Raw genomic sequence first — 15,846 nt, forward strand, 5'->3', positions numbered from 1 at the left:
GCCCTAATGTTCACCATGAATATTCCTAAGTATCTTTGGAGGGATGCCATTCTCACTGCTGTTTATCTCATCAATCGCTTACCAAGCCGCACTCTTGAGTTTGAAACACCTTTATTCCTTCTTCTTAAAAAATATCCACGTGTCTACTTTAAATAATCTTCCGTTAAAAACCTTTGGTTGTACGGCCTTCGTTCATGTCCACAATCACAACAGAAGTAAACTTGATCCTCGATCCATGAAGACTGTGTTCATTGGTTATTTTTCCACTCAAAAAGGTTATAAATGCTACTGCCCACACACAAAGAAGACCTATGTCTCTCGTGATGTCACCTTCCTTGAAAACACTCCTTACTTTTCCTCCACCTTCACTTCAACGGCGGAACCTAGATACAGAATCTTGGTGGGATAATCCATCTCTTCCCATATGTGATCAACTCCATGAGATTCCTCGAACACCAGACACAAACTCTCCTCAAAATTCTCACACAGATTCTCAGGCACATATCCCAATACAAGAAACATAGGAAGAATCAACACTGTCACAGGAGTTAAAAGTCTACTCAAGACGGAGCAAACCTCAGGCAACTAAAGACAATGTGAATCCTAACAACAGTCAAAAGGATGAACCGGTAGTGGATCCTCAGTCAAATACTACCTTTGACCTTGATCTACCTATAGCAGTCAGAAAAGGTAAGAGATCTTGTACCCAACATCCTATCTCAAATTTTGTATCTTGCTCAAATTTATCTTCATCATTTTGTGCCTTTACCTCAAGATTGTCTAGTACAATAATACCTGGGTCTGTTCAAGAGGCACTTGTAATGCCTGAATGGAGAAATGCCGTCCTTGAGGAAATGAAGGCCTTGAAAATGAATAATACTTGGAATCTGGTTGAATTACCACAAGGAAAAACTACGGTGGGATGCAAATAGGTATTTACTATAAATCTGCCTCAATTGAAAGATACAAGGCCTGACTTGTGGCTAGAGGCTTCACTCAAACATATGGCATTGATTATACTGAAACGTTTGCTCTTGTTGCCAAAATCAATACTATTCGAATTCTGTTATCCTTGGCAGCAAATCTTGATTGGCCATTGCACCAATTGGATATAAAAAATGCATTTCTAAATGGGGATCTTGAAGAGGAAGTTTACATGAGTCAACCTCCGGGATTTGAAAAAAGGTTGGGGAGTCAGACTGTTTGCAAACTTAACAAATCTCTTTATGGGTTGAAGCAGTCACCTCGTGCCTGGTTTGAAAGATTCTCTCAAGTAATCAAAAAATTAGGATATGTTCAGGGACAAGCAGATCATACACTCTTTTTTAAACATTCTCATAGTGTATGTTGATGAGATCAGTCACTGGAGATAACAATTATGAAATGGAGATGATTAAGTTGATGATGGCAAAACAATTTGAAGTCAAAGATATTGGAACAGTGAAGTATTTTTTAGGCATGGAAATCGCTAGGAGCAAGAAAGGAATCTCCGTCTCTCAAAGAAAATACACTATAGATCTCCTGAAGGAAACAGGTATGTTGGGGTGTAAACCAAGTCATACACCTATTGAACCAGGGAGCAAAGGAAAAATGTTTGAGGGTGGACCAGTGGATAAAGAGAGTTATCAGCGTCTTGTTGGGAAACTCATTTATCTCTCACATACTCGCCCTGATATTGCCTTTGCAGTGAGCTTAGTAAGCCAATACATGCATTCACCTTGCCAAGGTCATCTTAATGCAGTACACAGAATTTTGAGATATCTTAAACAAATTCCAGGAAGAGGATTATTTCTTGAGAAAACTAATGATAGAATGGTTACTGCATTAACTGATTCTGATTGGGCTGGATCCATCACTGATAGAAAGTCAACTTCGGGTTATTGTAAACTTGTCTGGGGAAATCTAGTGACATGGCGCAGCAAAAAACAGTCAGTTGTTGCAAAAAGTAGTGCTGAAGCTGAGTATAGAGCTATGGCCCATGGAGTATGTGAACTCATTTGGATTAAAAGAATAATGAAAGAACTAAAGATAGAGTTTGAAGGTCCTATGAGGTTATTTTGTGACAATAAATCAACTATCAGCATCGTTCACAATCCTGTTCACCATGATAGAACTAAACATGTTGAAGTTGATCGGCATTTCATTAAAGAAAAACTCGAGGAAGGAATTTTAAGTGTTAAATATGTTCCCACTTCTCATCAGCTAGTTAATCTACTTACAAAAGGACTTTCATAACAGACTCATGAACTTCTCGTTGGCAAGCTTGGTCTCATCAACATCTATAGCCAAGCTTGAGGGGGAGTGTAGATTACGATAAATCTGATGGGAATTTAAATTGATAACAAATTGCTGATGACACTTTGTTTTTAGTACAAACGGAAGGACATGTCAGGAAATTAGTGGAAATAATAAAGTTATTTGGGCAGAAATCGGGATTAAAGATCAACTTTCAAAAAAGTGTGGTGTTGGGGAGTTGTGGCGAGGAAGAAGAAGTGGTTTGCTTGGCACAAGCAATTGGGTGCATAAAAGAAGTCTGGCCGATTAAGTATCTTGGGCTACCATTGGGAGGGAAACCTATGACCCTTGAGTTTTGGGAACCAGTCCTTACAAAAATGACAAAAAAACTCTCAAGCTGGAAGAAATCGTTTTTATCCAGTCTCCAGAGGTGGTCGGTTGACACTGATCAAATCTGTGTTAAGTGCAATGCCTTCTTATTACATGTCCCTGTTTCGGGTGCCAGTTAAAGTTGCAAAAATTATGGAAAACATGATGCGAGACTTCTTGTTGGAGAGAGCGGACGGGGATAAGAGTTGTCACGCTGTTGGATGGGACCGACTTTGCAGACCAAAGGATAGGGGAGGGCTAGGATTGGGGAATATTGGTTTGAGGAACAAAGCGTTACAAGGGAAATGGTGGTGGCGAGGGACAGAGGAAAAGGAGCAGTTGTGGAAGAACGTCATTAAGAGCATTTATGGACTTCAAGAGAATGGAAGGGACTTGGGGTTGGCCAGAAATGCGACTTTCAGAAGCCCTTGGAAATTTATTTCTCGATCGTTCCCGGCAATTCAAGAGTTGAGTGGGTTGGTTTTGAAAGGAGGGAATTACATTAGGTTTTGGGAGGATGTTTGGGGGGGAGGGGGTCTTTCTTTCAAAGTTCGCTTTCCTTCTTTGTTAGGATATGCACCGTCATCAATAAACCAATTCGAAAATTTATTGAGTTTTTGATTTAGGAGGAAGTCGTGATTATCGTTGGGACGTGCGCTTTAGGAGAAATCTTAATGAGATAGAGCTGAGGGAGTTTGGGGATTTAATGGGAGTCCTTCATTCGGTCATAATAGAGTTGGGTGCGGAGGATAGTAGGGTATGGTTGGGGGATTCTACGGGTTTGTTCTCTGTCAGCTCCTTTTACGAGTCATTTTTTCCTTTCCAAAAATTTCCTGTCTTCTACCCAATATAAACATATTTGGAAAGTTCCTATCCCGCAAAAGATTCAAATTTTCTCGTGGATTGTCGCTCTCGGCAAGCTGCAGACCTCTGACTCAGTGCAAAGAAGATGGCCATCATGTGCTTTACGGCCACAATGGTGCTGTTTATGTCAAGACCACGAAGAGGATCAGGATCATCTATTGGTACATTGTTCGTTCTCAAGAAGCGTTTGGATTAAGGTGATGCAAGAGCTGAGATTCTTTTGGATTTTTCCGAGGACGGCCAAAGATATGTTTATCATAGATCCGGGCTTTCATAAGAGGGCTACAGTGACGACTTTCTGGTATATGGTCGTTCATTACACGTTCTGGACGTTATGGCTCGAGAGAAATAACAGAATTTTCAACGACTCGTCTCACTCGGTAGACAAAATTTGGGAAGTGCTGAATTCAGGGTAGCGCATTCAACAAGAAATATCAAAGAATTGTGTCATCTATCTATCTCAGATGTGGTTAGGGATTGGATGATCGTCACGTATTGACCTAATTGTTGTATTTTCTATTATTTCGCGGAAATCTCACCCGCTAAGTATTGTAATGGTCTATTTTGATTAAATAAAATATATGTTTCCTATCAAAAAAAAAAAAAAAAGATATTTGTTTCTTCTTTATAGTTGGAATTTGATATGTCCATTGTAACTATAAATTTATGTATTATTTTCAATGAAATACACAAGTTTTCTCTCTCAATATTTTTCTCAAGAACAACAAAAAAAACTTACGCTTGGTGAATTAAATGAGTAAGCAAATGCTGAAACGAACATACCAAAATTTTTGTGCTGCACAGGATCATTTAATGCCTGTATAAGTGGACCAAGTATAAAGTTCATGGGCACCAATTTCGCGGAAGACCCACAGTTTTTCCAGTCAATGTCCAAAAATGACTCCATGATAAGGCATCTCACTGCAGTAGACAATTAAGGATTAGCTTTTCAACAAGAAGAATAGGCATTGCACGCCCACATACAAAAGTGAGATAATGTATCATAGAAATTCACAAGTAAAACTATGACAAAGGATCTCTACCTTGAGGGTTATCATGGCAAAAGCCACGCTCCCATAAAATAGCTAGCCATTGAAAAGTTTGCTCTGTAGATGCCATCTGGTTGCAATAAAGATTTCCATTTTCAGAGTTTGTCAAATCGTCATCCGAGAACAAAGACCGGAGCCACAGCATAATCTGCAAGAACGAAAATCAGTAGTAATACAAGAGAAGTTTGATCTTCCTGCTTCAAGTAAGTGAACGTCATGAGGCAAAGAATGTCTTGGGGAAAAATGCCATCATCTGAGTAATTTCTTACTTGAACCCAAGGTAAACTTTTCAAAAGAGTTCCAAAAGAAGTACAATTAGTATTCCACAGCCGGCAGTTTAGGAATGCAAGTTCTGTAAATATAATAATGCGAGCATACCTGGTGATTCCATGCTGCTTCAACCAAATGGATACCATACTCTTCAAGCATTTCGTACAGAAATACAAATGCCTCCCACCTTTTCCAACCGGTTAAATTGGAGGCATTATCATGGCATACCCTCCCAACACCCAATGACTTGGCTTCATTGTCAGCCCACCGCCCTCTTTTGCTAATGAAGTGGGAATCCAAAATTTTCTCATTCGATAGTTTAATTGGAATGCCAGTGGATAATTCCATTTTCTTGCTCAAGTATAACATCCTTTTCAATATTTGCAGTGACTGCTTCCTCACGAAGCCATCCTTGTCAAGCTTAAGAATTAAAGTAGATATACAGGGTTAACACAGAAGAATATATATTAAGAGTAAGATTTAAAGTGAGAAAGGGGCACGCTTACCAAGCCTCTCTTTATTTCATCCCAGAATGCCTTGTCAGCTCTTAAATCAAATATCGCCTCTTCTGCACCCACATTTGCATCTTGATGGTCATCATTTGGCGGCGAAAAGGATAAACACAAAGAAAGTATATCATATGCATCTCTTCTCTCCAAAGAACCCGAAGAAAACAATAATTTGCAACACTTCCAGAGTTTCATTACAAAATGTTTCCTGTAATAACAATAAAACTTGTCTAAAATCGAAAAGCTGAGCTCTACAAAAAAGCACATACGATATAATATATGATATATGAAGCTCATATTTTATGTTTTGCAAATATAACATGTGGAATATACCTGGTTAAAACATGATTCTTCCCGCAAACTGAGACTTCAAAAATACGCTCGCATGCCAATGCTTTAAATAAAAGTGGAAGTAGAAACCTGACTGCACAGCTTCGATGCTCAACACTTTTAGAAAGCATGTGTATAGCCAAATTAGAAAGATCCCAAAGCATATTTCCAGCAAAAAGTTTCGCCCTGGACCCATTTGCTAGAGTTGAGCTGAATAAAACTCCTCTCTCGTGTTTGTTTGAAAGAGAAGCATCCAATGTCAAGTTTAATATATTGTAAGATATAGATAGTGGAATATCATATGACCGAGATATCGCAAAAACATTGTGACTATCCTTCTCGGTCAATCTGTCATTAAAATCTTCAAAACAGGTCCGGCTAGATTCCTCATCACAGGAAACCTTAAAATTTGAATCTATACTCCATTTATGAATTCCAAGTTGTTCACTTTCAAACATTCCCGTAGACAGGCTGATAGATCTTAACAGGGGCAGCACCATTGTTGCTTCAAAAACCTCCCAGCTGTTTGTTTCGGTGACAAGATCAAGAAACAAACTTGCAACCTACCCAAAAAATTGTTTAAAGGATGAAAATGCTACCATCAAAACATGACAACATCAAGGAAGCAAAATGCTTTACCTCGTTAAATATCTCAACGTCATCTGCATGTACTAACTCTAACAAAGGAATCAAGATTTTCCAAATAAACATTTGCATATGATCGGCATCTGCAGAAGTATCAGAGTTTGTTCAGTGAGGAATTTGAATGTAAAATGAGAGAATGAGGTATCTTCCTACAAGTTTAAAAACATTTAAGTGAAAGCCAACCGGCATTCCCATGATAAAATTGTGGACTTAAAGTAATATAGGTTGACATTCATACTAATGTGAGATCTCTTAAATGAAGCATATTTTGTAATAATTGTAACCAAAAGCATTCAGCTTAAATCATCTATCCCCAACTCACAAACTACCTGAAGTAATGTTTTATGCCTGAAACTTTTTTTTTTAATAAGAAACAATATTTCATTAATAAAATGATAAATTAGTTACAACAGTGGACTAGTTGTCTACTAGCAACAGCAATTACATAATATCAAAGCTGTATCAATGATACACATAAGCTCAATCTCTCAAATTATCTAAGATCGACCAAGAATACATATTATGGTGAGTTTGAAATTTCATGTCCTCTCACCATCCCAAGAAAGGGCAAAGATGTAAGCCCTTTCAAAATATGGTAGATGAAACCGTATGCATATTGCCCATGAAGCCCAACCCATAAGCATAACTAGTGTATACGATCGAGAGATCAAGTTCTTGTTTTGAAGAAGGGTGATTGTATTACTCTTGTCTCACATTGGTTAAAAAAAGTTTAAAATGGTTTATAATGAGATACAATGAACTCCTAAAGCAATTTAGATCAACCATTTTCGTAAAGCAAAGGACGTATACGAAATAGTTGCTACAGTAGCCCATTGTGTAGTCACGTTAGCCAAGACCAGGGCCCGGGGTATTACGATTTCCGTGTTATGTTCTTTAAGGACGATCATTTTGGCTTTCATAGCTTACAATCCGATATTTAAATCTAGACTATCACACATTGCAAAAAATAGTATTATGTTCAAATAGCTTTGATGTTATATCTTAATATGAAAAAACATTTATTTCTATTTTAAAACCTTGTTTGGATAGAATTGATGATATTAACCCTATTTTATGTAATACAAGTGAAATCTTGGAAGAAAATATGATTTTATTTCTGGAAAAAAATAATGAAAGGATAATATATGTTGGAATGTGCTGAAAATAAAACCAATCAGCCATGATATTGGCATGATTTTAGGAATATTCAAGCTGTACAAACCTGTAGCTTTTAGGAAACTTGATCAACTGTAATTAGCCTAATTTTAATTTTTCACTTTATTTAGTTCCTTTGCATATCATTAAGTACACTTTCTATTATGAAGAAGAAATATACAATATTCTTTCTGGTATCAAGAGCCGAAAAGCTTCTCAATTTTTTAAAACCCTAGCAGTCGAATTTTTTCACCATGTTTGAAGTTGTCAATTCCTCTCCTGATGTTAATTCTAAAATCATTGAAACCAAGAATTCTCATATTGATTCTCATAATGTTCAAATCACAACAATCAGACTCGATGAAGGTAAATTTTTGACGTGGTCTCAATCAGTTAGGACGCACATTCATGGAAAGGGAAATATCGGATATCTCACTGGTGAAACCAAAGCACATGCAGAAAAAGATCCAACCTTTGCAACCTGGGATGCAAAGAATTCCATGTTGATGGCATGGCCGGTCAATTCTAAGGAGGTAGACATTAGTGCCAACTACATGTGTTACCGACTGCCAAAAGAGCTTTGGGATAATATATGTCAAATGTATTCAGATCTTGGCAACGGGTCACAAATTTATGAGTTGCAATTGCGTTTTGGAGAGATTCAGAATAAAGGGTGATAGTGTGACGAGATATTTCAATATCCTGAAAGGCCTATGGCAGGACTTGAATTTGTTCATCAACGATTATGAATGGAAAAGTGTTGAAGATTATAACCAGAAGCGAAAGACGGTGGAGAATAACAGGCTATAAATTTACGGCAGATATGAATGTTGAATTTGATGAAGGGGTAGAATAATTGGTAGACAGTCCTTTCCATCAATTGGAGAAGTATTTTCGGAAGTACGACACGAGGAAAGTCGTCGCAATGTCATGCTGGGCAAAAAGGGTACTGGTGGATCCCTTGAGAACTCGGCACTAACTGTTTCCGATGCTAGCGTAGCTCGTCACATGGTAATCAACGATACGGATTGCGTCGTATCCGACATGCGTATCAGCGTTTCATCTGTGTACTTCAGGGAAAAAAAGGAATATCCGGGCTATATAGAGGGCAGCAAATCTGGTGAATAAAACAGCTTTGGGACTCCTTTAGCAAATGAAGCTGAGACTAGCTTCTTCACCAAATAGCAGGTTGATTAACTCTTGAAGCTGCTAAAATCTAACCCAACATCTGGTACTCCTAGTGGTTCTCTTGCACACTCAGGTAGTGCATACAAAGCACTGTCCAGTACATTCCTTCCACACCCTGGATCATTGATTCGGGCGCATCAGATCATATGACAAATGTCTCATTTAGTTGAATCTTATTTTCCTTGTCTGGCAATAGGAAGGTTAGGATTGCAGATGGGTGTTTTTCATCTATCGCAAGGGCAGTTCAGTAAAAATTTCAGAAAAAATACTGCTGAATTAAGTACTTCCTGTTCCTCAACTTTCTTGCAATCTTTTATCAATTAGTAAGATATCAAAAGATTCTAATTGTCGTGTCGTATTCTGTGACTCCTATTGCGAATATCAGGACCAGAATCCGGGATGATGATTGGCAGTTCTAGGATGTTTGGAGGTCTCTACTATTTTGATGATAATTCTCTCTGCAATAAACAAACTCGTGGCTTGAGAGGTAGCACTAGTTCTATCCCTGTTTGTGAAAAAATTATGCTTTGACATCGTAGACTAGGGCATCTTAGTTTTCCTTATTTAAAACATATGTTTCCCAATTTACTTAAGAATTTGGACTGCAATTCTTTAATTGTGATGTTTGTCATTTATCAAAAATTCATCGAGTTTCATTTAAACCAAGGCCTTATCATGCATCAAAACCATTTTATTTGATTCACAGTGATGTATGGGGTCTCTGAAAAATCACTACTTTGACCCAAAAAAATGGTTTGTTATTTTTATTGACAATCATACTCGACTTTGTTGGATCTATTTGATGGTTGAAATATCTGAGGTTGAAAAATTATTCAAAGAGTTCCACACTATGGTCAAAAAGCAGTTCCAAACCAAAATAAACACTCATTGAAGCGATAATGATACCGAATACTTTAAAGAATGTTTGGGGACCTTTTTAAAAGAAAAATTCATCGAACACCAATCCACTTGTCGTGGGACTCTTCAACAAAATGGACTTGTGAAAGGAAAAACCGACATTTACTTGAAGTTGCTAGAGAAATAATGTTTTCTATGCATGTTCCAAAAAATTTAGGGTGGGATACTGTTCTAACAGCATGTCATTTGATTCATTGGACGCCAACATGCGTTTAAAAATATACATCTCTGAAGAGTCTAAAAAAAAATTTTCCAGAGAATCGAATCATCTCTAATTTGCCAATAGTGATATTTGGTTGTACTGTTTTTGTCCATATAGCAAATCACCCGGGATCAAAGTTTGAACCTAGGGTTGAAAAGTGCATTTTGCTTGGCAATGCTCCTAATAGAAAGGGATATAAATGCTTGAATTCAATGACAAAAAAAAATGCATAAGCATGGATGTTATTTTTTGGGAAAATGAACCATTCTTAAAACAAAATGATCTTCAGCGGGGGATAGAAAAGAGTGAAGATCAATTTTCGAAAAATTCAGTACCTATGCCACATGTGGTCTTTTTAGAATTCAACCTAAATTCTGAAATAAACCAAGAAACACAAGTTTTAACAAATGAAAATAAAGAAACCCCAGGTTTAACGGTGTCAAGTGTAGATGATTTACAGACAAGGGGAGAAATACTATCAAATATTCATAATCCTCTGCCTGAGTTTCGTGTTTTTAGCAGGAAATGTTTTAGTCAAAAAAGTAAGGATCACACAACTATCCCTATGCAAGTTCTATAATCACTTCTGGAGTCGAGTAATTTGGACTCTAAAAATTCTGTAGGTAATTATCTTGTTCCAGCAACTATGCTTCCTATTGAACATGATATACCTATAGCTATTAAGAAAGGAGTTTGAACATGTACGATACACCATATTGCAAAATATTTGTCACACCATAAGCTTTCCAATAATTATAGGGCCTATATTCAAACATCCTGGAAGCTCTAGATCACCCGGATTGGAAGTTACCGATTCCGGAGAAATGAAACTTGGAAAGTAGTAGACTTACCTGCTGGAAAGAAAATAGTGGGCTGCAAACGGGTGTTTACTGTTAAATGCAACGCTGATGGTAATGACGAGAGCTACAAAGCAAGACTCATAGTTAAGGGATTTACACAAGATGCAAGGAATTGACTACCAAGAAACCTTTGCGCCAGTGACAAAAATAAACTCAATCTCTCTGGCGGTTCGTTTTGATTGGCCTTTACACCAATTAGATGTGAAGAATGTCTTCCTAAATGGAGACTTAGAAGAAGCGTTCATGGAATTGACACTGGGATTCGAAGAAAAATATTGTAGAAATAAAGTAAATTGCTTAAAATATCTCTTTATGGACTTAAACAGTCACAAAGAGCTTGGTTTGAATTATTCAAGAGGGCTGTAAAAGATCAGGGGTATTTTCAATGCGAACAAGATCACACCATGTTTTTCAGACGCTCCAAAGTGAGGAAGATTACCATCTTGATCGTTTATGTAGATGACATAATTTCACTGGAGATAATCATGGTGAGCTTAAAAGATTGAAAGAAGTGTTTGCTAATGAATTCGAGATCAAGGATCTAGGAGCATTGAAATACTTCCTCGGTATGGAGTTTGAACAATCCAAAGAGGGTATAGTTGTTACCCAAGGAAATATGTCCTAGATCTTTTCAAGGAAACAGGTTTACTAGGTTGCAAGGCAGCCAAGACACATATGGAGTTCAAAGTTAAGCTCCAACCAACCAAGCCTGAAGAAATTTGTAGAAAAGATTTTGTAGTCAGCTTTGTAAGTCAATTTATCCACTCTCCAAGTCCAACACACTTTGATGCAGCTCACAAAATTTTAAGGTATTTCAGGGGAACACCAGGAAAAGGTCTAATGTTTAAAATTAAGGTTAACAACCTAGCTTGTGTGGGAATTAAAAATTATGACTTCATTGTTAGGAAATGATTAGGTTTCCGTTTGATTTATTTCCTAGAAGAAAGGGTGGTTATGGTTGAAATCACCTATTCCTACTTTAATTTTTTCTTATTTTAGATCCTTGTTTTAGGAAGTGATTTTCATCTTCCTTGTATTTATACGTTAAGGGTTCAATCAAAAGTGCAAGGAGAATAATTGAGTTTTGTTCTGAACTATTCACACATATACTCAAGTTTTTGTTAGGTAAAAGAGTGAAGAATTGATTAATTTTCAATTTATTTTGTAAAATATAAAATTCCTTCTATTGCCAGCCTGAAATACCAGTGGATGAACAAAAAAGAGAAATATATGTTTGCGAGAGTTCTTAAATTATATCTAATAAGGTGGTGTTTCACTCTTACAATGGTATTCAATTAAAACTTATCTCTTACCAAACAAACCAAAATCAAATCTATAGGCTAAAAATATGTAGATGATGATAGAAAACCACAAATCTCCAACAAGCAATTAAAGCGAAAAAAATTCATCGAACGTCAATAGTTTAAGTTCCAAATAAGATTTAATGTTTAAAATTGTAAATGCAAAGTAACATACATTGATTTATGAAGTACGAATCTAGAATACACGATAATACGAGGAAGAATCATAAACATATAGTTCAGAAAAATTTGGACTTATGAATCATTATGGACAGTGACAACAGCGGAAGAGTTAGAAAATGGCAATAAAAGAGGTAAATGAATTCAACAGAAAGACTAATTTTTTTGGTAGCAACACCATACTTCAGCGATTAATGTGAAGGCTGTGCAAATCGGGTTGACATAATTTGGAGGTCGACTTTACAAGTTCATCCATCCCATTTGCTTGCACATTTCCTTGCTGGATATAGGAGCTTATACTAGAATACATTCTATGGTGGATAGTTTGGATTACGAGTAACTTCAAGTTAAGTAGAAGTTCTTTCCAACATTCCAAATTAAGTTAGGACGCACTATAAAAGGAAATGTGACAAATGAGTAACAGTAGTAACTCATGCAGAAGATGTGATCAATTTTGCATGTAACAGAAAAAACCCACCTAACGTCTTTAGAAGGTGACATAAGGCAGCCACATAGGATCCAACAAAATTACGCCATTCGATGTCAATCATCTCACTTTTTATAGCAATTCCCTACATGACAATAATCAGTATATATGTAAAATGGTGAAGTAAGTTATCGTTCCAAAAATTTAGCAATGAGGTCAATCTAGTTGGTTCACACCAAAGAAAACTTTATTAAACGTACATTCAGGACATAACAGGCTAGTCAATTGCATTTATAACTCAGAGTATGCCGTCTCCATTGATCACTGGCAGTTTATCATTTGCGCAATGAACAGCACCGGAAAGCATGTCTAAGTGTAGAATAAATTTTAGAAAAAATTTATAAATATCGGCATTATTCAGTGAAATTGTTTTTATGATCTCCTTCCACTTTCTCCTTACAAGCTTCAGTCGTTTCTGATTTCCATTACTAATGGTCAGTGAAAGCGTGCTCTCAATCCTTCAAGAAAAAGTATATATTTTTAATTTTTAAAAAAAAACCAAATGTGACAATTCCTCAAAATGCATAAAACCACTTAATTCCTCGGTCCACATAATGATTCCTCTCCCAACTTCCACTTCCATTGAAATTGCTGACAATTTAATGAAAGCCACAAGAAAGGATTTAAGGGAAAGCAGCAAGAAATTAATACAATTTACTGAGAAGATGAAAGTATCAAGAGCTGTACCTGGATGAGCTGGGGAAATTCATCGAGGAGACTGGAGAAGATTGAAGATGGTGAATCGGCTGCTGAAGCCAGTATACAATCCAGCATCGGAGGAATCGCTGCCGCAGGAACACGGCGGAAACTACTCCGAAGTGAAGTGAGGAGAGGCTCCATGGCTTCCAGATAACAGACAAAACCCAAAGTCAAGTGTGGAGGCTTAAACCCTTCGAGGGGAAAGCGCGGTTTTAGCCTTGGTCGCGCAAAATTATATTATTATTATATCTGGTAGAATTTGTTCTGAAAAAGTAAAAATTTACGGTAAAAAATAAAAATCTCAAACTCTTAAAATTATTACACTACACACTTTATAATATTTTTCTCTCAACTCAATTGTGATTTTCTTCACAAATGAGAGATCTATTTATAGAAAATTTTTACAAATAATCCAAAAATAAAATACATCATTACCTACATCATCACACACTAATTTTCAATATTCAACACCTAATTTTACCTAATTTTCAACATTCAACATTCACATTTTCAACACAAATATTTAACACATTTTTAAATAATTTTTCAACACTCCCCCTTGTGATGATGATCATAATGATTGTATACATTACGTGTTTTTATACTGCCTCGTTAAAAACCTTACTAGGAAAAACCCATTGGGATAAAAACCATAGTAAGGGAAAAAGAGTGCAGTCACGTAAACTCCCCCTCATGTTGACACGAACAATTCTTCACAAATTTCGTAGATTGCGCATCCCAATATTATATATGTGCTTTCTGAATATTGTCGTAGGAAGTGCCTTTGTGAAGAGATCTGATGAGTTTTCACTTGATTGAATGTGACGAACATCAATACATTTATTCTTCTCAAGCTCCTTGGTGAATGCGAAGAACTTAGGAGGAATATGTTTAGTTCTGTCGCTTTTTATGTATCCATTTTTTTATTTGAGCAACACATGCAGCATTATCTTCATATAGTATCACGGCTTCTCGTCGAATGATAATCCGCATGAGATTTGGATATGTTGATTCATTGATTTTAACCACACACATTCACGGCTTGCTTCATGTAGTGCAATAAGCTCGGCATGATTTGATGAAGTTGTTACGAGTTTTTGTTTCTGTGAACGCCAAGAAATTGCAGTGCCTACACGAGTAGATACTTATCCAGTTTAGGAAAGTGCCTTGTGTGGATCAGATAAGTATCCAGCATCAGCATAACCAATTATACTTGGATTAGCATCTTTTGAATACAAAAGTCCCAAGTCTGTCGTTCCTCGTAGATAACGGAATATATGTTTAATTCCGTTCCAATGTCTCTTTGTTGGATATGTGCTAAATCTTGCCAATAAATTTACGGCAAAAGATATATCAGGCCTTGTACAATTTGTAAGATACATAAGGGCACCGATAGCACTTAGATATGGTACTTCTGGGCCAAGAATATCTTCATCATCTTCACATGGACGGAATGGATCCTTCTCTATGTTTAATGATCTAACAACCATTGGAGTACTTAAAGGATTTGATTTGTCCATATTAAAACGTTTAAGGATCTTTTCTGTATAATTTGTCTGGTGAACAAATATTCCACATTCTTTTTGTTCAATTTGTAAACCCAGACAATACTTGGTTTTTCCAAGATCCTTCATTTCAAATTCTTCTTTCAAGTATGACACAACTTCTTGAATTTCCTCATTCGTTCCAATGATGTTTAAATCATCAACATATACATCAATAATTACGCATCCGGATGTTGTTTTCTTAATGAAAACACAAGGGCATATTGAATTATTTACATATCCCTTTTTCATCAAGTGATCACTTAGCCTATTATACCACATTCTGCCGGATTGCTTCAACCCATATAATGATCTTAGTAATTTCACAGAATAACATTCTCTGGGTTTTGAACTTTGTGCTTCAGGCATCTTAAATCCTTCAGGGATTTTCATATATATTACTATCAAGTGATCCATATAAGTAGGCTGTAACAACATCCATAAGACGCATTTCTAAATTTTCAGATACTGCCAAGCTAATCAAATACCGAAACGTAATTGCATCCATCACAGGAGAATACGTTTCTTCATAACAAATTCCAGGCCTTTGAGAAAACCCTTGTGCAACAAGTCGAGCTTTATATCTTACTATTTCATTTTTCTCATTTCGCTTTCGAATAAAAACCCATTTGTATCCAACAGGTTTTACACCTTCAGGTGTAAGGACTATAGGTCCAAAAACATTACGTTTATTTAGCGAATCCAATTCAACCTGGATGGCATCTTTCCATTTTATCCAATCCTGCCGATTTTTACATTCACCAAAAGATTTTGGTTCATGATCTTCATTATCATTTATGATGTCGATTGCCACATTATAAGAAAATATATCATCAATTTCTTCTATATCTTTTCGGTTCCATATTTTTCCAGTATTAATATAATTGATAGAGATTTCATGATTCTCGTCAGTTTGTGGTTCTGACAAAACATTTTCATCATCATGTGTTTCTTCAGGAACATCATTCTCTATTTTGTGATCATTGTGTTTCTCTATGAATTTTCTTTTTCGAGGATTTTTATCCTTGGAACCAACTGGCC

General features: G+C 36.4%; 1 protein-coding gene across 1 annotated transcript in view; it reads right to left on the bottom strand.

Moving 5' to 3' along the window:
* The window catches only part of LOC140984440 (uncharacterized), a 63,881-nt gene extending 50,406 nt beyond the window's left edge, over window positions 1-13,475 (bottom strand). Inside the window, exons 1-8 of the mRNA XM_073451855.1 lie at window positions 13,250-13,475; window positions 12,554-12,647; window positions 6,266-6,354; window positions 5,630-6,189; window positions 5,294-5,504; window positions 4,896-5,207; window positions 4,512-4,665; window positions 4,252-4,389 (exon numbers count right to left, since the gene is read on the bottom strand). Of these exons, the coding sequence (XP_073307956.1) occupies window positions 4,252-4,389; window positions 4,512-4,665; window positions 4,896-5,207; window positions 5,294-5,504; window positions 5,630-6,189; window positions 6,266-6,354; window positions 12,554-12,647; window positions 13,250-13,402 (1,711 nt within the window). The 5' untranslated portion in view covers window positions 13,403-13,475. The remainder of the gene's footprint in view (window positions 1-4,251; window positions 4,390-4,511; window positions 4,666-4,895; window positions 5,208-5,293; window positions 5,505-5,629; window positions 6,190-6,265; window positions 6,355-12,553; window positions 12,648-13,249) is intronic.
* Window positions 13,476-15,846: the final 2,371 nt, after the last annotated feature.

The sequence above is a fragment of the Primulina huaijiensis genome, chromosome 9 (assembly GCF_012295235.1).
Source record: "Primulina huaijiensis isolate GDHJ02 chromosome 9, ASM1229523v2, whole genome shotgun sequence".
NCBI lineage: Eukaryota > Viridiplantae > Streptophyta > Magnoliopsida > Lamiales > Gesneriaceae > Primulina > Primulina huaijiensis.